At 41.2% G+C, this 25,321-nt stretch overlaps 1 protein-coding gene across 4 annotated transcripts in view; it reads left to right on the top strand.

The window, feature by feature from the left end:
* Positions 1–25,321, top strand: part of LOC147331871 (junction plakoglobin a-like) — a 118,024-nt gene that overhangs the window by 78,868 nt on the left and 13,835 nt on the right. For all 4 annotated transcript variants that reach the window (XM_086288171.1, XM_086288170.1, XM_086288172.1 and 1 more), the window contains 7 exons: positions 766–1,019; positions 1,113–1,351; positions 6,374–6,575; positions 6,671–6,815; positions 6,899–7,002; positions 7,789–7,908; positions 10,801–11,019. In XM_086288171.1, the coding sequence (XP_086144297.1) occupies positions 766–1,019; positions 1,113–1,351; positions 6,374–6,575; positions 6,671–6,815; positions 6,899–7,002; positions 7,789–7,908; positions 10,801–11,019 (1,283 nt within the window). The remainder of the gene's footprint in view (positions 1–765; positions 1,020–1,112; positions 1,352–6,373; positions 6,576–6,670; positions 6,816–6,898; positions 7,003–7,788; positions 7,909–10,800; positions 11,020–25,321) is intronic.

The raw sequence follows: 25,321 nt of genomic DNA, 5'->3' as shown, positions 1-25,321 counted from the left end.
TTAAAAGCATAGAAGGAAGTGCTTGTGTGAATGGGTTTTCATGGGTGAATGTGGTGAATTGCTCTTCGAGTGCTCCAGGAAAGTAGAAAAGCACTATACAAAAATCAGTCCAGTTGCCATTTAGTCCAGTATGTGGTTTAGCATTGTCCTGCTCTAATATGTCTTGATGAAAGCATATGGTGTTCTAAAATTTATATATACCTTTAAATAATATAATAATATATATAATATAATAATTTTATATATACCTTTGAGCATCGATGGTGCCTTTCCAAACAAACTGGTAATTGCATATACACTAATGCAACCCCTTACCACAATGGAGGCAGACTTTGAACTGATTGCTGATGGACCTTCTCTTCTTTAGTCCAGAGGATCTTTTCCATAAAATAATTACAATTTTTGATTCGTCTGACCATAGAAAAGTTTTTGAAGAGCAAGGAGGTCCTGCGTTAAACTCTTTTTTTAAAATCCTGTAAATGCGATAAGTTGATCGATACCACAGGCACGTCTGCTAGAAGGGTAAGGGGTAACACAGGCGGTTGCCAGTATTTTCCAGCCTTCTGTTGTGCCTGTGCCAACTTCTTTGAGATGTGTTCTTGTCACCAAGTTCAAAATGAGCTCATGTTTTTCCTGAAATAAAATGTTGTAGCTTGAGCATTTGATTTGCTTTTTTAAATTCTTCTACTGATGGCATATGGGTTTATGAGATTTGCAGTTTACACACACTGTACCATAACTCTTGTTGCCATCTCCCTCCAACAGATTTAGAAGCTCAGTACTCTCTTACCCGGGCTCAGCGGGTCAGGGCTGCCATGTTTCCAGAGACTCTGGTAGAAGGGGAGGCAGCCATGCCTGTCCAGTCAGATCCCTCACAGCAGAGCAATGTGCAACGACTGGCTGAACCTTCTCGGCTGCTAAAGACAGCTCTCGTCCACCTGATAAACTACCAAGATGATGCTGAACTGGCCACCAGGGCAGTGCCAGAACTCACCAAGTTGTTGGGAGACGAGGATCCGGTACAGAGCTCACACAATCAATTACTAAGGATTAGCTTGTTGAACACCAAGGAAACAGTGTTTTTTTAGATGGCTAGCTTCTTTATTTTCTAGGTTGTCGTGAACAAGGCGGCCATGATTGTCAACCAGCTAACCCGTAAGGAGGCCAGTCTCCGCGTGCTGGTGCAGTCTCCAGCCATGGTGGCATCCGTGGTGTGTGCCATGACGACAACAACTGACATGGAGACGGCACGTTGCACAGCCAGTGTGCTTCACAGCCTATCGCACCAGAGGGAGGGACTGCTGGCCATATTCAAGGCTGGAGGGATACCAGCACTGGTCCGAATGCTAAGGTACAAATACTTAGATTGTTGTTATTAGAATTATGTTCAATGATTTTGCCTTGTCAGCACTTAGGCTAAAACATTATGCCAAACTGCCTTCTATACACCAGAGGCTTTGCTATACTTGGTAGCAGAATCTGGCAAATTGTGTCCTGTTATCTGGACGTAGTGATTATGCTCATTGTCAACGTGGTTTGGCAACGTTACCTTGAATCTAAACCTTGTACATCTGTTGCAAGCAGGACTTTAAAGTATTGAACATTTCAGTGCTTGAAATATGTTTTAAGGGCTTTGCAGAAAAAATGGCTGGGAATGACGTTCATGAAATGAAGTACATAAAGATGAAATAATAATGAACATTTCTAGTACTATAATTGATACAAATAAAAAATAACAATTTGTACAATTATAAATAAGGCAAGCATATGGCAACTTAAAATACTTACATACTGAAAAGCAAAACACAGAGGAAGGCCATTACAAATGCTCTAAATATGAATCTTTGACTTATTAATGTCCAGTCCAAGATGTAAAAAAAACCCCAAACAAACTGCTGGTCATTTTGAATACAGCACTTACTAAGAATGCAACCACCAACTTTCTTTTACACTTTTCACTGATTGTCTATTTGTCTCTAAACAGAAAATAGTTAAGAAAAAGGCAACATCAATGCTAAACCCCAACACCGTACAAAATATGGGACAGCCAGGAGCAAGGAAAGAAAAAACTAAGGAAAAACAAAGCTCAGACACACACATGCATGAGGAATGGGGGAGGCCAGAGCAAAGAACTCAGACAAACTGAGGGAATAAATAAACAAACTGATGAGGGCAACAGGAGAGGACATTTGTACCTAACTGGGATGTAAAATTAAATAAAAAGCACAAGAGACAAAGGTCTAACAAAATAAAACAGGAAGTAAGTGAACTTGGAACAGTGATGTGGACTTGAGAACAAAGGTAGAGCAGGCATGCACACGTTCGGACAACAATGTTAATTGTACTAGACCGTCCTTTCTGTAGAAATACAAGTAAAGTTTTCTGGCAGAAATCAGACGTCTAGATGTTTGAAAGGCTGACAAAGTCCACACACAGCCAGGTCCTGTACTGTACTGTCATTTGAAAGACTGAGGTTTGTGTCTTTTATGAAACTATTGAAATATAATTGCTAGATTCATTTGAGTGGTTTTCATTTAATTACATTTAGCTAGACAGCAGAAATATCTGCTCAAGTTAAATATTCAGTTTAACATTATCCACCTTAACGTGGTTATGGTTATGGGAAGATCAGTCACTGTGCAACCGCAGTGAGAGCTTGGTCCCCATTTAGGCAATACGTTGGACCCATTCCACCCATTCACAACAACAGTCACCTCTAGCTGAACCAGGTTTAGGGAGGGGCAGCCATCTGCCGCTACCGGTTCAGGGTAATTGGAAGAAGGCAGATTAAAGCTCTGACTGTTGAGGAGAGTCAGAGATTAATTATAATTAAGTATTAAGCATTAAATACAGAGTGGTGTATAAATACAAAGTGAAAAACAACACTCGGTGCATCATGGAAAGCTCACAGCAGCTTAAACCTATTGCACCAAAATTAACGGTGATTCACGGTCCACTGATCTGCTCCTAAACTATATGCTTTATCAAAAATGATAGTTTTAAGCCTAATCATAAAAGAAGAAAGGGTCCCTGTCTTCCAAATCCAAACTGGAAGCTGGTTCGGCAGAAGAGGGACTCTGAAGCTGAAGGCTCTACTTGGAAAAAAATAGATAAGCTACACAAAAAAAAACTTTTGGCCAGTGGAACAGGAACAGGAAATAATACCACACCACAGAGAGTTTTTTTGTGTAGCTTATCTATTTTTTTCCTTTTATAATAACTCATTTCATGGAATAATCTTCTACACCCTGCTGAATCATAATACTAACTTTGTCTTTAGGGATTTGCTACAAAAACTTAGCTCATAGTGAAATCACTAGCAGCATGTGTTCTTCCCCTGTTCCTCCCATGCTTATTTTAAAGACCTCATAGTGCCATAACACTCCAATAGAGCACTTTGCTCTCAGACTGCTGTTCACTTGTGGTTCCTAGCATATTTACTGTAAATATAGAATGGGAATTCCTGTGGTTTGGCATCATCAGTTGGAGACCTCCAGCTTGCAATGGGGCATTTTGCTGCTGAGTGTAATACAGCGGGAATGAGAAACAATTGTTCCAAGTCGGATGCCAAGATTCTCAGGCGAAAAAGGGTAGAGTGCTAACGTCAAGGCAGAAATGAGTTGCTGCCCCAAACGAAGGAATTCAAGTATCTCGGGTTCTTGTTTACGTGCAAGGTGCAAGTGAAGCGGGAGACCGACAAATGAGTTGTTGTGGCATCAGCAGTGATGGACCTCTGTATCGCTCTGTGGAAATGAAGAGAGAGCTGAGTGTGGAAGTGCCCTGTTTTACTTAGGGTCACAAGCCCTGGGTAGTAAGAATAAGATTGCAGATACAAACGGCAGAAGTAAGTATATATATACTTTAATAATGAAGTGCATTCATGAATAATATAAAGTTTACGAAAAATTGTTTCCAGGGGTTAAAGGGATAGTACTTATTTAAAAGTCCTTAGAGTACTTATATGCTTAAGATTTTCTCCACCTTCTTTACATTTTTATATGTGAGTGTTTACTGCATGTTGCCTCCTTGATATAGATACCCTGTAGCCCATATCCTCTTTACCAACATACCCAGTGGAACAAGGAGCTTAACAAAGTTTATCAACAGACAATTGTAGCAGATGTTGCTAACAGGCTAGCAGTACTGATTATGGGAACTATTCCAACCTTCAGGAAGGGCTGCTAAATAATTCCATACACTCAGGCTTAACAGAAGAGGATATTTCACACTCATAATTGATGTGGGAGCTTAATTTGTACAGAAAATGAAAGAAAATTGAATTTAAAGAAGAGAAAATGAAAAAGAGCTTGACAGAGAGAGCCCTGCTTGGTGCATCAATGCTATCAACATGCAGATTTCCTTTCTATGTCCTCTTTACTTCTGCCTTTTAATACAAACTCAACCAACATTACCCTCGCTCCATTCTTTCCCATGCAAATCTGACCTATTCATATGTATTATATAAGATTTTCAAAAACTATTTTAGATATTTTGGACAGTATTGTGATCCACGATAAAATAGAATGCATTATTTTCAAGCTAACTTTTGATTCATCTTTTACACATGTTTATTACATTTTTAGCATTAACAACATATTTTTTTAGGTGTTTTGCACGAGTGTTTCCAGGTCATCATCACATTTCTTGAACCTTTCTTTGATCAATGATTGTATTAAATAGAAATAATAATAATAATAATAAAGTAATAATTACACACTTTTAAAGTTTGCTTTAATATGTTATTAATGTGTTATTGAATAGAAGCAGGCAGTTTTGCATTTTGCAGCGCTGACTCCTGCTTATTACTCAGAAACTACCAAACATACATAATTGCATTTAACAAGCCTGAACAATAAACACAATATTTACATCATTGATTTTAAGCAAAGCAGAATGCTGGAAACCTAAGTTAGGATTAATTTAATCACTTTATTATTATGCTAAAACATCAGCAAATGTAACCTCATTATTATGAGGCTATTACCATTTAAAGCCTTCTTACAAAAAAACAAAGAAAAGAAAAGTCTAATGCACAGATATTACCTTTTTATTGCTAGCAGGTTATCATATTGTTACCAATGTATTCTGCAACTATTACTAACTGGTTTTGCCTCATTGCCGAAGCTTTTTTCCACATTATTACCCCGTGTTGTTGGACCCTTTTTGTCCAATTAAATTAATTTCAGACTAGCAACTGCAAAAACGTCTGCTTGAGCAAAGCGGCCATACTGTCATGGTCCTGGGTCGTGTGACCCAGTGTGTTATGCTTAACCTATTTTGATGTTTATTGTTTGCTTAGGTTCTTTAAGGTAGTCCAGCCCTTTTTGTAATTATGTTACCCTTGCATTACGTCTCCCTTGCCCTTCGTGTGTTTATGTCTGTGTGTCTTGTACTGTCAAGTTCATGCTGTCAGTTATGTCACCTCCCCCTGTACTACGTCTCCCCGGTTCATGTCTCATGTTTCTTGTTTTACTTTGAAGGCCTGCATTCACTGTCTGTGTATTCAGCTCACTCCTCCTGTCCTGTCGTTAAGTTCATGTGTGTCAGCTGCGTTCCCATGTGTGGCCACTTCCCCTGATCATCCCTCATGTGTATTTAGTCTCTGTGTTTCTTACAGTCTGTGTCGCGTCGTCTGTGTTATCTCCCCTACCCCTTGTCATAGTTCCCCAGCCTTAACTAGTCCTAGTTTGTACTTTGTTTAGCCATAGTTTTCCCAGTCTATGTTCAGGTTTTCCCTCAGTTGCTTTGCTGCCTTGTTCCTTAAGTTTTCGGCCCTAAATAAAGGCTCGCCTTCTGTTAAGTCCGGTTTTGTGTCCTCACCTCTGTTTGCTCTTGGGTCCTCCGTGACACATACTTTGTGCTGCTGATGGTTCTGAAGTCTTGGTGGATTTAGATATTTACATTCAACAGTATAAAAACAGATATCAAAGTAGCCATCAGGGCTGTTTTTATATGCATGTACTATAAAGTTAGAACATGCAAGTGTGGCACCTAAAGAACATCATCAGTTAATTTCTAGAAGCTTCTAGAAACAAGGCCTGATACTCAGCAGCCATATTAACACATCTGAGCACCTTTACGCACAGAGTTTTTCGGGGCACTACCTTATTTTGCATTTTCATCCAAAAGTGGTATTCTACCATCGTTTTTGCTGTTGCAGAATTCACCAATAGCAGATGCTTCATGAAGGGAGTGGTGCTGCTATCAAGTCATGGACACTGGAAAAAAAGTCTTGAACTCAAGTCTCAGGGATTTCTTTTGAATGAGTTATCTGTGTCTGATAGAAGTCAGTTAAGGTCATAAACTGTCTAATGTGCCTTGAAATCTATTAATTTTATGGGATCTCTATCCTTTTCCATTTTTCATTGTGCAGTTCACCAGTAGAATCAGTCCTATTTTACGGAATTACCACTCTTCACAACCTGCTGCTGCATCAAGAGGGAGCAAAGATGGCTGTGCGTCTTGCTGATGGCCTGCAGAGAATAGTTCCCTTATTGAAAAAGAGCAACCCAAAGTTTTTAGCCATTACTACAGATTGTCTGCAACTCCTGTCCTACGGAAACCAGGAAAGCAAGGTGAGAAGAGGACCCTGGAGCTGGAAAGGAGACTATTGGTCTACTTATTTTCTTTAATACCTAATCAACACTTCCTACTTCCTGTTTCTTGTCAGCTGATTATTCTAGCCAATGGGGGTCCAGAGTGTTTGGTTTTCATCATGAGAAACTACAACTATGAGAAGCTGCTTTGGACGACAAGCCGTGTCCTTAAAGTGCTGTCTGTCTGCCCCAGCAACAAACCAGCTATAGTCGAAGCTGGTATGTAACTACTGCTGAATATACTGTGGGCTTAGCGCAACATGCTACATGTTCTGTAACCATATGTTCACATGTGTGCTCAGGAGGCATGCAGGCTTTGGGGCAGCATCTTACAGGGTCTAGCCAGCGTCTGATCCAGAACTGTCTGTGGACACTCCGTAATCTGTCAGACGCAGCAACCAAACAGGTACAGTGATGACATGAAGTCACTCGTGTGTATGTAAAGATAAAGAAGCCAAAACAAATGATCGCTGGTCATTAGTTATACTGATGACTTTATATAAGCTGGTTCATGCAATATCAAGCGCATAGACAAAATATCCCATCAACACATCCCCTTAAAACCCAGAACCCTAAATGGTGCAATCTTGGCCTTGTGGATGATTTTCATTTTTTACAAAATCCTAACGGTAACTTCTAGATATGCAACACTTTGAGTGCTCAGAATAGAAAAGGTATGTAAGTATCATTTCATTTGCAAGTCACTTCAGTTAGTGCAGTTCAACAGTTGCTCTTAACTTGCTAGCTATGACATTCACACCACTGACACACAATCCTCAAGCACCATGTAATAAATTTCCATCAAAATATCAGTTAGCAAACTAGCTCATTCAGCGGATTGGAACAGGAAAAGTACTTTGATGTTCCACAATTGCCTTCACAACTGCTTCATGGAGCAATAATCATGATGATCAACAATTAGGAGAAAAATAATCCATTTGGATTTTCAGAATATACTAAATATGACATGAGAAGGAGGAGAAGATTACTATATTTATATAAGTTTTAATAACATCACGACTGTCAACTGATGCCTAGAAAAAAACCTAGTGATACTTGTTTGGTTAGACATCCTGCTCCATAAAATGTATAGAAATGTATTTATCCCAGGACATTTTGTACTTTAACTTTGTTCCAATACATCTCTGCTGTGATTGATCCTTTCTTTATCTCTATTGGTTCTGCTCTGTAGGAGGGATTAGATGGTCTGCTGCAGATACTGGTCACTCAGCTGGGCTCAGATGATGTGAACATGTTAACCTGTGCCACCGGCATTCTGTCCAACCTGACATGCAATAACTCACGCAACAAGGTAACCATGATGAGATGGCAGACACACAACTTTCAAGACTACATGGAACTAACATGTAAACAAGTACAATTTTAATGTCTTAAGGTACACAAACACTCACATACACATCCAGTATGTTGGCCTGTCCAGATTGTAAGCTGGACAGGCTCTAGCCCTAACGCAACGCTGAACTGGAGTAAAAGAAAAATCTATGATGTCACCATTTCTGTCAGGAGTACTTTCCACCACTTACAAGTGTTGTAACAGTAAAGGATTTCTAGAACGCTGCAAGTTCCAACAAAAAGGTGCGATCCTGTGTAAAATGTAAATAAAAACAGAATGCATGAACTCATATTTTTTATTATAACCACAACACAGAAAACATATCAAATGTTTAAACTGGGACATTTCACTATTTCTTAAAAAGTATTGGCTAATTTTGAATTTGATGGCAACAACATCTCTCAAAAGTTGGGACAGGGCAACAAAAGACTGGGGTGGTAAGAAACAGCAAGAAAAATGTTTTGAAAATAATTATGTTATTTGAGAAGAGGTTAGTAACACAAGTGTAAACCAATAAATAAAAATGTGCAGCGTTTTCCCTTCCCACTGTTGCCAAAGCGCTAGCTCATAGGCAGAGATGGGAAGTAGCAAAGTACAAATACTTTGTACTTAACTGTACAGATACCTGAAAACTGTATCTGTAATTTACTTGAGTAGTTTTTTCCTGGCTACTTTTTACTTTTACTTCCTACATTTTTAAACAAATATCTGCACTTTCTACTTCTTACATTTTCAAAACAGGCTTGTTACTTTTGCTTTAGCACATTTGGAGAAAGTTATTATTTTGTTACTGTGAGCCTCCAAACATCAACACGATTTAGGACTAAACAGATGAAGAGCAATTCAGTTTGTTTATTAATCACCAGAGGATGTCACACAAAAAGAGATGGTGTGTGCTAAAGTCATGGGTTAAAAGTGGTGGTTTTTTTTTGTTTTTGCCACAACACCAGAATGTGGTACTTCGGCATCTAGCAAGTCCAACTAAAGAGGAGTGATCATAAAGGGAGTGACTTTTTTGCAATGTTTCTATCAGCTCAACAGACATCAGCAAACACACAAACTGTCTTTAAGTAAATAAAAGTACGTGTGACTGGTGCACAGTGGCTGTGGTTTCATGAGTCAGAGTGAGGTTACATCAAATATAGGAGAGATTCATATGAATTTGATGATCCTTAGATCCACTGACTAATTCCACCTTCATACCAACTTTATACCATCTGGGAAAAAGACATCATAAACAGCGTAGTGTCAGTATAGAGGATGGAAATCACCCAGGAGAACTCGTGAAACATCTGCTGACATCTTGTTGAATTCAGTTCCCATCTGATATTATTTAATTTTATTTTATTTAATGTTAATATAGCACAAGGTTCAGTTAGCTTTGCACAAAAATGTCTCCAAATGTCTTTGAGTACATTTCAGAGCCTCTACTTTGTAACTTTTACTTGAGTATTCTTACTTCAGTACAGAATATCTGTACCTTTTCCAACTCTGCTAATAGTGGCTTATATGATTGTTAGAGTTTTCTCTATTTTCTTTGTGTTGTTGTAGGGTCTATCGTACAATATGAAGCACCTTGAGGCAACTGTTGTGATTTGGTGCTGTATAAATGAGTGAATTGAATTGGATAGGCTGTCCACACTAGTCTACACTAGTGTGGACAGCCTATCCAATTCAATTCACTTATTAAACAAGACTACTCTTGTTTAACAGAAGTTTAACAGAAGTTACCAACTGGCTCTCTAGGAATGATCTTGTTTTAAACACCAACAACATTGAGACCATGGTTGTAGCTCCTCCTGAAATATATCTTAGAAACATTCAGGCTCTTGCTTTTGTTTGTTCAACTAAGTTCAGCATTCGAAGTCTTGGTGTAATACGACTCACATCTTTCAGTTAGGAACATTTCTAAGTTGTGACATATGGTCTCATCAGCCAACCTGGAAAAAATTATCCATGCATTTATGTCATTGCATTTAAATAATGGTAATGCCCGGCTTGGACTAATCGTTTCTTTCACGCCTTCAAGCTATAGAAAGTGCTGCAGCCAGACTATTAACACGTTGTAGCAAGCTCACATTACTTCTTTTTTATATTCTTTACACTGGCTCCAAATAGTTTTTAGGATTTGTTTTAAAATTCAGTATACAGAACAAGCTCCAGATTTCATTTCTCAACTTCTTAAAAAAGACACTGCTGTCTTTGTTCACAGGCTCAGAGTTTATTAGTTGTTCTCCGTATTGTGGGGCGGCGCAATGATTGGTGATTAGCACTGTTACCTCACAGTAGGAAGGTTCTGAGTTCCAACATTAGACCAGGGTCTTTCTGTGTGGAGTTTGCATGTTCTCCCTGTGTTTGCGTGGGTTGATCTCTCCGGATACTCCGGCTTCCTCCCACAGTCCACAGACATGCAGTCAAGTTTTAAAATACACAAAACACACTGCTGGCAAATATCATTTTCTAAATGAGCAGAAGCTTGTGCATATTGTACAATATACACAAGCTTAGGTGCGATGTTCTGGGCTTTTATAAATCCATTTTTACGCATGCTGGCGTAGTATGAAGACATACTACTATGAATATTTCCTGAAATTCTTAAGTTCTTATTGCCAACCAAAGTCATTAAAAATATCAGATTAAATAAACGGCCAACAGATTTTATTTGTTCATGTGTGATTGTGTCACAGTGGTCATGAACACCTCAGCTGTGTACACATTTCAATTCTAAAGAACGTCAGTTTAACAAAGCGATGTAACTTAATGTTTACTTGTCTTTGTTTTGATGTGTGGATTCACATTTGTATTTCATGGTGAAAAACCCAGATTTCTGTTCCCCATGTGTTCCTACAGACGCTGGTGACTCAGTATGGTGGAGTGGAGGCATTGATCCATGCTGTGCTTCGTGCTGGCGAGAAGGAGGATGTTGCTGAACCTGCGGTCTGCGCCCTGCGGCATCTCACCTCCCGCCACCAAGATGCCGAGCTAGCCCAGAATGCCGTGCGTCTGCACTATGGTGTCCCAGCTATTGTTAAACTACTGGGCCAGCCCCACTACTGGCCTGTAGTAAAGGTAAGGACAGACAGTGATGTATACTATTAGAGATAACATGCATTGGAGCTGGTAACTAAATTAGCCTCTGTGGGTCAAAAGAATTGGAAGAAAGGAAAGAAAAGGACGGGAACAGAAAGGAAAAGAGAAAAGCACCTTTGATACTTAACCAACCCTTCATTGGTCCAGCTTTCCATTCATAAAACTTCATGTTACTGCATATGTTGAACGCATTCATGATGTTCAACATATTAAAACGGAAGCCAGCCTGAGGCAGGTAAGCCAAGGGTATTGCAGTGTCTCCTCAGCATAGCAGAAAATGCAACAGCTTCCTTCCTTTTTGGATTTATATGTGCCGTGTCTTTTTGTATCAACAGTCCCTTGCACCATTGTCCTCTGGAGAGCTGCACTACATATCTTTATGAGAGGTTTACACAGGGTCCTTCTCCACCCCTAGTAATGACCTTTATCCCAACACAAAAAACTACCTTTACTCCTGGATATGGGCCAAACATGCTTTGGCCCATGCTTGCTTGTGGTTTCCTCTGGTATAAAGAAGTAGAATGGCAAGCACAGCTTTTAGCTTTCAACATAGTCTTTTACAGAACATATTCCCAGTTTGTATTCAGGAGTCACCCCCTCTACTTTTAAGATTAGCCTTAAAACTTTCCTGTTTGATAAAGCTTATAGTAAGGATTGGATCACGTGACCCTGAGCCATGCATTAATTAGCTGCAATAGGCCTAGGCTGCTGGGGGCTTTCCATGATGCTGGAGCGTTTCTTCTTCACCTCTTTTCACTCTCAGTTTATACATCACTCTGCATTTCATCATTAGTTAACTTTCATCTCTGGCTCTCTTCCCCAGTGTTTTTTTTTTCACTGTTTCCCTCCCCTTAACTTCATTCCAGAGTCTAGTTCTTCCAGAAATTGCTTCCCATTGTTGCCAAATGCTTGCTCCTAAGCTACAGGAGGTAGAGCAGGTCCCAGCTGGTAATGGTAAAACCATCATATTTTACATTTTGGCCAGTGGACCTTTGTGGAAGAAGCTGAAGCATCAGTACATCAGTATATGTTGACAAGTTCACTGTGCTTTTAATTGCTTCTGGAAAAGTTCAACCTGTGAGACCCAAAGGCAAGCAGAGGAAATTACTTTTCCAAGTCATTATGCAAGAAGATGGAGCAGGATTGATACATAAATGAAGTCTGGAGGGAATAATGGACAATGTGGGTAAGAATGTTGTTGTAGAAAGCTAGTTGGCCCTTCATCTGATCATTTAAACCCTGGAGAAATACTCCTTGTAATGCATTATCTGGCCAGCTCGCTGTGGCGGCCACAGTTTGAAACTTAACTAAGAACTCAGCTATGCTGCGGATGCCCTGGCATAGATCAAACAATCTTTTAGCTAAACTGCCCTCAGATATAGGTGAGCAAATTTCTTTCTCAGCTCATTCATATGGGAAGGTAGAAATGGAATGATAAATGAAAAAACCTCAGCCCACGCCAGCGCTTTCCCCCTGATTGCATTGGACAGCTTAGTGGCATCATTAGGGAAAGAGCAGGACGAGCAACCCAAAGCTAGCGCACATTGTAACAAAAAACCCCAGCTAGGTGAGTTCTCCAACTCCTTTTAGATTTCCCGTAGCCTGTGGGTTCGCATCAGCAGCAGGAAACAGGTGAATAGCAATAGGTTGCAGACCAGCTCCTGAAATCTGAGTAATGAGCAGAACATGCTACGTTCAGTACGTTCAGTTTGGTGGGTGTGTGGGTGTGCAAAGAGTCTGACAGTTTAGTGGCCCGGCTCAGTTTAAAATGTGTAACAGACTACGAGTCACTGGTACCTCTCGTTAACAAACACAGCTTGGACAATGTGCCACTATGGTACCAACATCTTCTCATGAGGCTCCTGGGATTCAGTCCAGTATTGGAGCATGTCCTGGGAAATACTCTTATCATTGCAGACACCCTGTCACATAGCCCGTAGCTAACACTTTCACAGAGACTGGAACACACAGTGATGTGGCATGCTATGTTGCTAGTGGTAGATTCCTGTGTCCACCAGCAAATCAGAATGGCAACAGAGCCAACACGGAACTGCAGTCTTTCATGAAACTCCCCAAAACAGCATAGACTTAACACATAAGCAAAGTACTGTCATATACTGGGTTGCCTGAGTCGAGCGGGTGGGCGTTGCGGCTTTACGTCACCATGACATGCTTTGCGGCAGGACTGTCTATGTGCAGTTCTTCTCTTAGCTGCCACACCCATTGTTGTGCTGTTATAACCCATGCTGGATACACCTTCAATAAAGCAGCATCATAAGAAAGCTACCGAGTGCTCATTCTACATGATGTCAGAAGTGACCCGGACCATCGCCGGAATAACGCCATAAGGGAGAAAACAACAGAATGGCTAAGTTTAATCCCCCGTCAAGCTTCCCTTTCAATAAGCCGACGGAATGGCCCGACTGGAAACAGCGTTTCGAGCGCTACAGGATCGCAACGAAACTCCACAAAGACGAAGGACAAGTACAGGTGAGCTGCCTAATCTATGTGATGGGAAATGAAGCAGAGAACATTTACAAGTCACTCACCTTCGCCGCCGATGAAAGACGTGACGACTTCGCTGTCGTAATGAGGAAGTTCGACGAGTATTTTTTCCCGCAGAGGAACATTATACATGAGAGAGCATGTTTTCACCAGCGTGTCCAGTGGCCAGGTGAAACGGCGGAGAGTTTTATCCGAGCCCTGTATGACCTCTCAGAGCACTGTGAGTTTGGTGCATGTAAAGAGGAAAATATCCGCGATCGTATTGTGGTCGGGATACAAGACAAGGACCTCTCCCGCAGGCTACAGCTGATGAAGGACCTCACGTTGGCGCAAACGACCCAGATTGTCAGACAGTCAGAGGAGGTCGCAGCGCAGGTCAGCTTGCAGGGAGATGCGGGAGGCTCAGTACAGGAGGAGAGCTGTTATGTCTCGGCTACTTCAAATTCAAATTTTATTTGTCACGTACACAGTCATACACAGTACGATATGTAGTGAAATGCTTGGACAACTGCTCGTGACCTACTTAAAGGCCACAATAAGTTATGAAGGCAAAGACTACCTATCCAAGGTGTATGTGGTTCGTGGACGCAGAGTTAGCAACCTTCTCAGCCGCTCCTTGTCAGTGCAGATGAACCTGGTGAGAAGAATTGATGAAGCAACGATCACACCCACCAGGAACCAACCACTTTACGGTGAACACGGAACACTAAAAACTGAGCCAGTCAAAATTCAGTTAAGGGACGATGCTGTGCCATACGCAGTGTATACGGCACGCCGTGTGCCTTTCCCCATGCTGCAGAAAGTGAAGGAGGAACTACAAAGAATGGAGAACCATGGTGTCATTGAGAGGGTGACCCAACCTACCGAATGGTGTGCCCCAATGGTGCCTGTCTTGAAGAAGAACACAGCAAGGGCCAGGATCTGCGTCGATCTGACAAAACTGAATAAGTCTGTCAAAAGAGAGCGCTATATCTTGCCTACCCCTGAGGAAACCATGTCCAGGTTGAGTGGGGCAACGGTCTTCTCCTCGCTGGATGCAGCCAGTGGATTTTGGCAGCTCCCATTGCATCACGAGAGTTGCAAACTAACGACATTCATCACGCCATTTGGCAGGTATTGCCAAATAGGCTGCCCTTTGGGATAACAAGTGCACCAGAGATCTTTCAGCGAAAGATGTTGGAGACCTTAGAGGGGCTAGAAGGTGTGGAGGTCTTTATGGATGACATCCTGGTCTATGGGGCCACCATGGAACAACACGACACCCGACTTGAGAAGGTGCTGCAGCGCATTGAGTTAGCCGGATTGAAGCTCTCAAGGAGAGAAGTGCTCCTTCAGACAGAGCCAGCTTCGCTTCCTAGGGCACCTGATCGACTATTCTGGGGTCAGGCCAGACCCTAAGAAAGTGAACGCCATTCTTCAGCTGCCGTCACCAGAAAATGTGCAAGAGCTTAAACGGATCCTAGGAATGGTTAATTACCTGGGCAGATATATTCCTGCTCTTGCCACAGTATGCCAGCCACTGTACGAGTTGCTTAAAAGCAAAAACAGTTGGACCTGGGATCACCCACAGCAGGCAGCCTTCGAGAACATAAAGAGAGCGCTTACATCAGCACCTGTTCTTGCCTTCTATGACGTCAACAGACTCACAGCCGTATCTGCCGATGCCAGTAGCTGTGCTGCTTCAGCTTCATGGTGCAGAGTGGAAACCTGTTGCCTACTGCTCTAGACGCCTCACGGAGGCTGAAACACGCTACGCACAAATCGAAAAGGAGTGTTTGGCAAGTGTTTGGGCCTGTGAGAAGTTTGATAAGTATCTATGTGGCTTAGATCGCTTCAGGCTTGAGACCGACCATAGACCTTTGGTGCCCCTGGTCAATAGCGGGGACCTTGACAATGTTCCATTGAGGTGTCAACGCCTCCTGATGAGGCTCATGAGGTACAAGCCGGAGGCCGTCTATGTCCCTGGCAAAACGCTTGTCATCGCCGATACGTTGTCACGGAGTCCACAGACTCGGGCTGAGGATGACACTAGCACTCACAGTGAAGTGGACTGCTACATAGCCACCGTGTTACAGGGCATTCCAGCGTCCCCAAGCCGAATGGAAAGCATTAAAGCAGCCACTGCAACGGATGTTGAACTACAGACTGTCATTACGTACATACGCAGGGGTTGGCCTGCATACGGAGCTAGTGTGCCATTGAACATTAAAGCGTACATGAAAGTGAAAAACGAGCTATTAGAGGCTGACGGCCTGGTTATACGAGGCTGCAGAATCGTCATTCCAAAGTCACAGAGAACAGCCATTCTACACAAACTACATGAAGGGCACCAAGGCCTCGCCAAGTGCAGGGATAGGGCTAATTCATCTGTGTGGTGGCCGGGGCTCTCCACTGAGCTAAAGAATGCAGTGCTGCAGTGCCACACATGTCTGGCACAGAGGCCAACACAGACAAGGGAGCCGCTCATCTCCACACCTTTGCCGGATCGTCCATGGCAAAGGATAGCCCTGGATCTCTGTGAACACAAGCGGAATAATTACCTTGTTGTGTCGGACTACTACTCACGTTTTCTGGAAATACTGCACCTACCAGTGGCCAAGTTGTTCAGAAACTGAAGTCGACCTTTGCTAGGTTTGGGATCCCTGACGAGGTGGTGAGTGACAATGGCCCTCAGTTCTCCAGCTCTGAGTTCCAGGCCTTCGCGAGAGAGATGGATTTTGCCCACAGAATGTCTAGTCCCCACCACCCACAGGGAAATGGTCACGCGGAGAGGGCAGTACAGACTGCAAAGAAAATCCTCTGGCACAATGACCCACTGATAGTACTAATGTGCTTTAGGTCTACTCCCTATACCACTACAGGCTTCAGCCCAGCGGAACTTATTATGGGGAGGAAGATCAGGACAACCCTGCCTACCTTGAAGAAGAATCTTCAACCTAAATGGCCAAACAAAAGAGAGGTTAAACGAAGGGATGCTGGTCAGAAGGCCAAGCAGGCGTTCTACTACGACCGCCGCCATGGTACTAAGCCCCTACCTCCACTCCATCCAGGGGATGCTGTCCTAACTAAGCTGGACCAGGAGAAGGCTTGGGCAATGCCGGCCATCATCTCCTAGGAGAGCGTCTCTCCGACATCCTATCTCGTTGCCACACCCCAAGGTGCGGTGCTGCGATGGAACCGCCGCCATCTTCGCCTCGAACCATCTCCACGGGCTATGCCACAGCCCCTTCCAACACCCACTGTGGACACTGAGGAGCTGCCTTCTCAGTGCGCTGGTGTGTCCACTCCAGAGACCCCACCTTTGGCCCCTAGTCTGGCCCCAACGCTTGCACCCACTCACGGCGACGTACCGGATCAGTTACGCAGGAGGTGCGGCCGGGTACGCAAGCCAGTCAACAGGCTGGATCTGTAGACACTGGGGTAATGGGAGAGAAGGAAGGACCGGGGAGTGGGAATGCTGTATTGTTGCTGTTTTGCACTTGTGTTTTGAGCTGCAACCAATACTGCTGCTACCTGGTTGAGTTAATTACCTTAAAGGTTTACCATGTTTAATAAGTCCTGTTTTGTGGACACTGCCCTTCAGGCCGACAGTAAGCCAATTGTGCTCGGGTCCTTAAGAGAACCGCCCAGAGGCTATTATAGTGTCACATGTTATCATTGTGTCGTTGCTGTTCTATTTGGGGTTTGTTATTGGAAATAACATGAAAAGGGGGGGAGATGTCATATACTGGGTTGCCTGTGTCGAGCGGGTGGGCGTTGCGGCTTTACGCCACCATGACATGCTTTGCGGCAGGGCTGTCTATGTGCAGTTCTTCTCTTAGCTGCCACACCCATTGTTGTGCTGTTATAACCCATGCTGGATACACGTTCAACAAAGCAGCATCATAAGAAAGCTACCGAGTGCTCATTCTACAAGTACCAGTGGAAGTGAGTGCTTTTGTTTTGTTCAAGTGAAATCAGAGCCGTCCGAATGTGATGGACATGTCCTAAGTAGCGCCAAGGTCAGTAGGAGTTGAAATCATTCATCATTTCATGAGACACAATGGCCTGACTAAATGCAGAGACATATCCACGGCCTTATTGAGCAATAGGACTACTCCCTGCTCAACCACAAGTGTTAGCTCAGCACAAGCGAATAGAATAGCTACTTTATTCTCATTTATAACACACACCAGTTAGTGCACATCAGAATGTGATTTTGTGCATTGATTTGCCATCTGAGTAATACAATATAAATAAATTAATCTAAATCTAAAAGTAAAAAATCTAAAAAAGAAATTAAATATATATGTAAGTATATAAAAGGAGGTCATGGTTGATGGCAGCAGTTGTCCCAGAAGAGGGCGTCTCTTCAAGGTCCATCACAACACAGCAAAGGACACTGCTATGTCTGAATTGTCGTCACCTGCAACCTGGGCAGATACTCCAGGCCTGCAGCAACTGATGAGAATACAATGACTGAGACTCTGACAAAACAGCTATATCAGAGACTGTCACTCAGAGTGGGACTTCTATCATGACTAGTGTTGGTCAAGTTACTTGAAAAAAGTAATCAGTAACTAATTACTGATTACTTCCCCCCAAACGTACTTTACTGATTAGTTATTTTCAAAAGTAATTAATTACTTAGTTACTTAGTTACTTTTTAAAAACATGATTTACAACCTGAATAGGTGATAAAGCGATAGATCTTTCAGACCAATTCTATTTTTTCTGCATAATCCATCATACAATTTTTTTTTTGCCATAGTAAACCCTTACTTTACTCGTTACTTGAAAAAAGTAATCAGATTACGCGTTACTGTAACGCGTTACTGCCCATCTCTGATCATGACCCCACTTTATAAACAGCTTGTGATCAGATCTGGATGCCTGTAGACTGGTGCTGCACCTCTGGAATGAGAGAAGCAGAAGGAAGACAAAAGTGAGTTGAAAAATAAAATGTTTTTATTTGTTATTATTTTTTAACCTGTCCTGTCCAGCAAGCAGAATTATGGTCTGAATTCTTTGTAGTGTACACTTTTATTTATTTACTGTATTTTATTATTTATATTATTGTGTAGTGGATAGCAGATGGGGTAAAGGCCAGATTGGCAAAAAATAAGAAGAAAGTGAGAAATAGGAAAAAGAGAGAGAAAAGAATGGAGGTGGGGGGAAAGTCGAGGGTGAAGTAAACAGACATGCTGGGTCTCCATCTGCTGCCTTGTAATAAAGTGCACTCAAATGATATACAGCACCAGAAAGACAAATTATAGAGCGCTACACAAGCAGATATACAATTTTGGTGTGTGTGTGTGTGTGTGTGTGTGTGTGTGTGTGTGTGTGTGTGTGTGTGTGTGTGTGAGAAAGTATTTGTCATAGAATGTAATATGGACAGGCATACAAGACCACATAACATGCATATCGTTCTCAATGGAATTGCCCGTGCAGTGGGTGCATATTTTTGTGTCTGCAAGACCCATTAGGAGCATCCTTTGTCCTGTATCGTGTATTCTGTGGAGATTTTTGTATTGTATGAGTTGTAAGTTGGGGTTCTAAGTCATTTTGAAAGTACTTAAACATTTGTGTCTAGAAGTTTTGATCTGGATTGATGGAAAGATTTCACTCCCACTTTGTGGTTTGGAGGGAGAATTATTGATTTTTAATAATAACTTTTACATTTTGATAACAACTTAGGGGTGCTGAAATTTAAAAACTCTGTTACCCGAGTAGGTATTTCCAAAGTTCAGTTCACTGAGATTCACTGTCTTCACTGTCTAGAAATTTTGGTTTGATCATTTTTGAAACATGTAGCAATCTTTAGATAAGAAATAGGAATGAAAATTTGGTAGTCCATAAAAATGGACTGTAATACTGTACTGCTATGGTAGCCAACGTTTCAAATGGTCAGAGGGCCCGGTGGCGCCAGTGTCCGGCAGCCTCGCCTCTGTCAGTGCGCCCCAGGGCAGCTGTGGCTACAATGTAGCTGCCATCACCAGTGTGTGAATGTGTGTGTGAATGGGTGGATGACTGAATGTAGTGTAAAGTGCTTTGGGGTCCTTAGGGACTGAGTAAAGCGCTATACAAATGCATGCCATTTACCAAATGCAGGTTTGACAGGTTTGTAAGTGTACACTTTATATAGATATAGATAGATATTTTAAGCCAAAATAAAAGAGAAGAAAAGAGAGATGATGGGAGAGATTAAAGCAAAGAAAAGATGCGAGAGGTAAAGAACAGAGAAGGAGCACAGGAGTGGTAAGAAAAAAGGTTAAGGATGTAAATGACACCCCTCTTTACATAGTGTCAGGTTGAGTTTTTGATAGACATAAGGTAATAGTACTACCACCACCTTTGTAGCTACACCACAAGCAAACACACACATCATGACATACACCTCCCATTACCCACTTCCCTAAAATAGTTCATCTGTGACAACTCCTAGTGGTGCATAATGTCCCTGGGAAGACAGACAGATGGATAAGAGAAAGAGAGACACTAAAAGCTCGAGCAAGAAGGCTGTTTGCTTTGTTTCTTAGTGAGGAAAAGACAAAGGGAAGGATTGATTCTTAAAAAGTGGGAGAGAGAGCACTCATTGTACCAGGGTCCTATTTACTGAAGTAAAAATTGAAAAGAAAGACAATTTAAAAGCCTGCAAGGTGATTCATCAGTGAACAGAGGTGCACAAGAACAACATATTGATAATCCACTTGGTATTTGCAGAGGCCTTTTGCCTGCATAATAATTGCAGTAATCATTCAGTAAACTGGTAACATTGGTAAAACTACCTGTTCAGTTCAGTTTAGTTATTATAAGTATATACATGCACTGTATTTAGCAGGAAGATCTTCACCTTGTTTTAGAATCCTGAATATAACACAGTTCAGTAATGCAACCTCTTCATGTTGCTTCTTTTTGTCTGAACAGCAATAGTATACACAGCATAGCAACATGCATTAGACATTGCTGTGTTGTACTATGTAAGACTACTATTATTCCAATCTAGACTTCCCTGCTGTTTTGAGCTTACATTGTACTTATTGTTTTTCACATAATTGTTTCACTCCACAGGTAGAGCAGGTCATCTACTGATTGGAAGGTTGGTAGTTCGATCCCCGGCTACCCCTAGATATCCCCAAGGATATCCTGCCAAATATCTTGTATAAGTTGTATAGTTTTAATGTTTTATTTGGGAACAGAATGGTGTGTATGTGTAAGTTTGGTGATGGAGTTTTTATTATGAATGAATGATGAATTTTTATGAATTATTATGTCTATTTTTATGCTTAAGGACAACAGATGGAAATTAGCCCTTGGCTATAATCTGGTATGTTTACATTCATGTAATTTTTTTTTTTTACATTTATGTTCATTAACATGCACTGTCCTAAATAAATAAATAAATGAATCTATGGGCAAGATACTAACCCCCAGTTGCTCTCTGATGCATCCATTTGAATATGAATGTGTATGAATGGTAGTTAGAAAGCACTTAAAAGCATAGAAGACAGTGCTTGTGTGAATGTGGATGTGGCATGTTGTATAGAGTACTCCAGGAGAGTAGAAAAGCGCTTTATATAAGAATCAGTCCATTTACCATTAAACTGAAACACACACATTTCATCACAAGGTGACTATTTGTGTTTAAAAAAGCTCTATTGTGACTCTGTTTATATTCTCATTGCAGAATCTTTAAGGTTTTTTGTTCTATATATAAATAAATCATTTCAAACACCCATAGAGTTTAAAGACCCGTGTCCTATGTCAGTTGTTTTTTTCTTGGTACAAAGACCAGACCTACACCAAACTACACTGCTTTGTTGATCCATGCCCCACTTCTCTACCAAATTACATTAAATTTGGCCATCTATTTTTTTTTGTTTTTTGTTTTGTTTCTTTATTTCTTAGTTTTATTAATCCCCTTGACAGGCTAAACACACTGACATTTCTAAGCCCATTTCTAAGCTAAGTACTTTTCTTGATATAAAAATAAATGTAAGTTACTGTTGACGCAGATACCAATAAGAAAATTCTGGAACAATAAAAATAGTTGTTTAAATATCACATCCAAAAGAAAATGAATTTATTAATTAATAATTATATCATAATTATATGGTTCTCAGCCATATGGAATGTGGTCAATGCAGTGAGCTAAACTGATGCCACTATTTTCCCTCTCCTAGTTACCATGCAACTGTACTTCTGCAGTCCGAAGGACATTCTGATGTCGTTGCTGTAGATCCCAGTGGTATGGACCAGTGAATCGATGTGATTCACTCATGGCATACAGCTTGATGTAGAGGAGGTGGCTGACAATTGCTCCAGTAGCCAAGTTGTTAATTTGGCTGTGGGGGTTCAGACCTATAACAGCAGCGGGGACAGAGCATCTTCTTGGTAAATCCCGCATTTGATAGTAATTTGTGCTGTTGGCCTTCAGTTAGTCTCTAATGTTGTTTGCCACATCCCCATTGAATTCCTGATGTATGGTCTTGGGGTCCTGTTGATCCTGTACAGTTATCCCAGGATTCCTGAGCAGCTAGGAAAACAGGATGGTTGAGTAAGGGTGCAGAGAAAGCCCCCAGCAAACTACCATCCAATTGACATCTGTAATTATTTTTCCATACCTACTGAGGAACAAACTATGATTATTGGCAATTATGTTTTAAGACATGTGAAGCACCTGCAGACCACTTATGTGCACCCCTGACTATAGTCCTTACATTCCACAACTTCCTCTGGCAGGGAATCCTCTCCACAAGTCTGATGTTGCTACCTGCATGTGTCTCTGTAGGCACATAATCATGTTCTTCTCACAAAACCTTCATCATCTTCTTCCTGTCTTTTTCCCCAAACAATTTTATACCAGGAGATTCTATTTTTAGAAACACTCCCTTTCTTAAATGCAGTCATATGCTGTTTCTCAGGCGTCAGGGGCCATCTCCTGGATAAGCTCCCCAGCCTTCGCCAATGACTTCCATTCAAACAGGAGTCCTGTTTGAGCTTCCTTTAATGGTTGTTAACTTTAAAGTTGATTAAAAGTCAAAAATACAAATCTTACAAGTGTAGATCTTCTTTTACTGTATGCCTTTGGATTGAACCTGAGGTCCATAAGTCGTCTCTGATTGTCTGATAGTTTTTTTTTTTTAGCCAAGGGTGGCAACCCTTGCATGCCTTGTCATTTCTCTGACTTGCTTATCGAGTTTGAGCAAGCTATCCAGCAATACACCTAAGTTACTGACATAGTCACAGGAAGAGCTAGCAAAGGGACCCAAAGCAGCACGAAGTTGGACACGAGGGATTTTACTGTCGAACACCACAATCTCAGTCTTCTTATCGTTTAAGACAAGGGAATTACTCAGGAACCATTCTTTGACCTCACGCATGCATTCTCGAAAGTAATGCAGAGACACAGCAAGCTCATTAGTAAGTTCAAAATAGATCTGTATGTCATCTGCGTAACAGTGAAAGGCAATATTGTATTTTTCAAAGATTGCGCCTAGAGGGAGCAAATACAATGAGAAAAGAATAGGGCCTAAAACTGATCCTTGAGGTACACCGCAACAGAGGAAGAGAAGAAGGTGCCCAAGTTAACCGAAAAGGACCTGTCAGAGAGGTATGATTTAAACAAGTCAAGGGCAGTGCCTCTCATACCCACAGTGTGCTTAAGTCTTAATAATAAGATGTTATGGTCCACCATAACATAACATATTGGAGGAGTCTCGAGGTCCTGGAAGCTGTCAGGGAGTGAGGATGCTTCTGTGCATCGTGGGGGAAATGAGGACGGTTTGTGTATCTCAGATAGTTGGGGGAAGTGCCACTAGGCCAGGCATTACTGGCAGTGACAATGTTATCAAATCTGTTAAAAAAACAAAAACATCAACAGATTTGCTCACACCGTGTCCCCATCTAGAGCACCATTCCTGCATCCTCTGATAGTTTTTCATACCATTCCAGATTTTCTCATGTTTTATATGATCCCTTTACCTTTCTCAATCTGACATTGAGTTCCACTTGTATGTAAGAGGCAGTGCTGCGCAAGTTACTTTGAAAAAGTAATTAATTATAGTTACTAGTTACTTCTTCACAAAAGTAACTGAGTTACAAGATTCTAAAAGTAATTAATTACTTGAAAAGTAACTATTGTGTTACTTTAAAAAAAAAGTTTAACCATGGGGTCCAGGGTATAATTGGCCATTTTTAACTACTTTTGATTTTCCCTCTGCATTTCACCTTTAAAAACTATTTACTTTGCCTTGTTTGGCATCATCCTTTTCAGCACAACCTTACGTGTCTGAATTTACAGTTATGTTTTCATTTTGACAGACTGTATTAACACAATTGATCTAAAATCAGACAAAAAAACATAAAATCCGAGTACAAAAAAATATTTTTTTTACTGTAACAGCCACAAACATGTTTATTGAATCATATTTATAACTTTAAATGCAAATATAAATTGTTGATTTTAATATCATATGCACAAGTTTTGCAAACAACAAAGTTATTTGCAGCCATTTACCTTTTACCTTGATTGATAGATAACAATCAGGTGTTCTGCATTCAATAAGATGCCACACAAATTATTTGTTCCTCTCCAAAAAAATAATTTCTGTCTACTATAAACGAGAACATCACAGCCTGATACCTGCGGGCCTGACAGCATCACTCCTGTTTTCATTCAGCAGTCGCCTCATTGTTCTGACACACAACACACACTAACTACACAAGACAACACACTCCAAAAACTTCCCCCTCTTCTTAAACAACCAAATGTCATGTTGCCGTATCATTTTTTGATTGGTCGGCATGTTGCATTTTTCCACCAACACAAACGGGCTGGTTTTTGTTTTGTTTTTGTTTTGTTTTGCTCATAAGCAGAGAGGTCTCGCTGAAAAAATGTCGCGTATATATTGTTTATCATGACTCTGGTTTTACGTGGCCTATCAACACAATTTAAAAACTGGCACCTTGTTGCTTTGTCATCTTAAAGTGGTCGTGTGATTGGCTTACCACGACTACTTTATTCTTCCTCAGTTAAACAGCAGCACTCGTGCGATCGTTTTGCCCCCTTAGCTCCAGGTGTTGTGCCAGAAAGTGATCGTCTGTGATTGCCGTCCACGCGAGCGCGCGCAGCTGCTTAAAGCTGTAGTGTCCAGATTACTTACATAAACAGCTACTTCCATACAACTGATATAAGATGCGGTAAGCGGAAGACGGCTTCTGTTTGTTGAAAAATAGTAATGCGACCGCACCACATTTTCTTCTTGGTAATGGTAACGGCGTTGTAACAATAGAAATAGTAATTAGTTCGATTACTCGTTATTGAAGAAAGTAACGCCGTTATTAACGCCGTTATTCCCATCACTGGTAAGAGGTCACACTGGATTGCAAAATTGCTTTCTACTGCAACACAACACAAATGCCCACTGATTATAAATGCTGCAACAGCAGACTGAGCATTTTTAGGTGTATCTAAAGAAGGTGCCAGTCAAAAAGTGAAAACAAAAAAAAATTGTAACCAATTGAAAATCAGTGTGGAGTCCTAATACGTGATAAAAACAGTAAGTTGTAACAGTGAACAGTAACAATGAAGTATATTTTACTATTAGATTTTCATCTATGCCACCAGTGGGAATGCTGATATTAGAATTGATCTCAAATCACCACTGCACCTGAACACACACTCAAAGATCAATATTTTCAGGAATTCCATAAAACAGTCGGATATAAGAATACAAATAAATAAACAAGGTAATATATTGCATAACTGTTCACGGCACTATTTGGACTGTTTTCT

The sequence above is a fragment of the Aulonocara sp. 'chitande type north' Nkhata Bay genome, linkage group LG4 (assembly GCF_057382095.1).
Source record: "Aulonocara sp. 'chitande type north' Nkhata Bay isolate Kocher_YH1m ecotype deep benthic linkage group LG4, A_spYH_male_GT1.1, whole genome shotgun sequence".
NCBI lineage: Eukaryota > Metazoa > Chordata > Actinopteri > Cichliformes > Cichlidae > Aulonocara > Aulonocara sp. 'chitande type north' Nkhata Bay.
The sequence above is the reverse complement of the archived record's forward strand: the minus strand, read 5'-3'. Positions and strand labels throughout refer to the sequence as shown.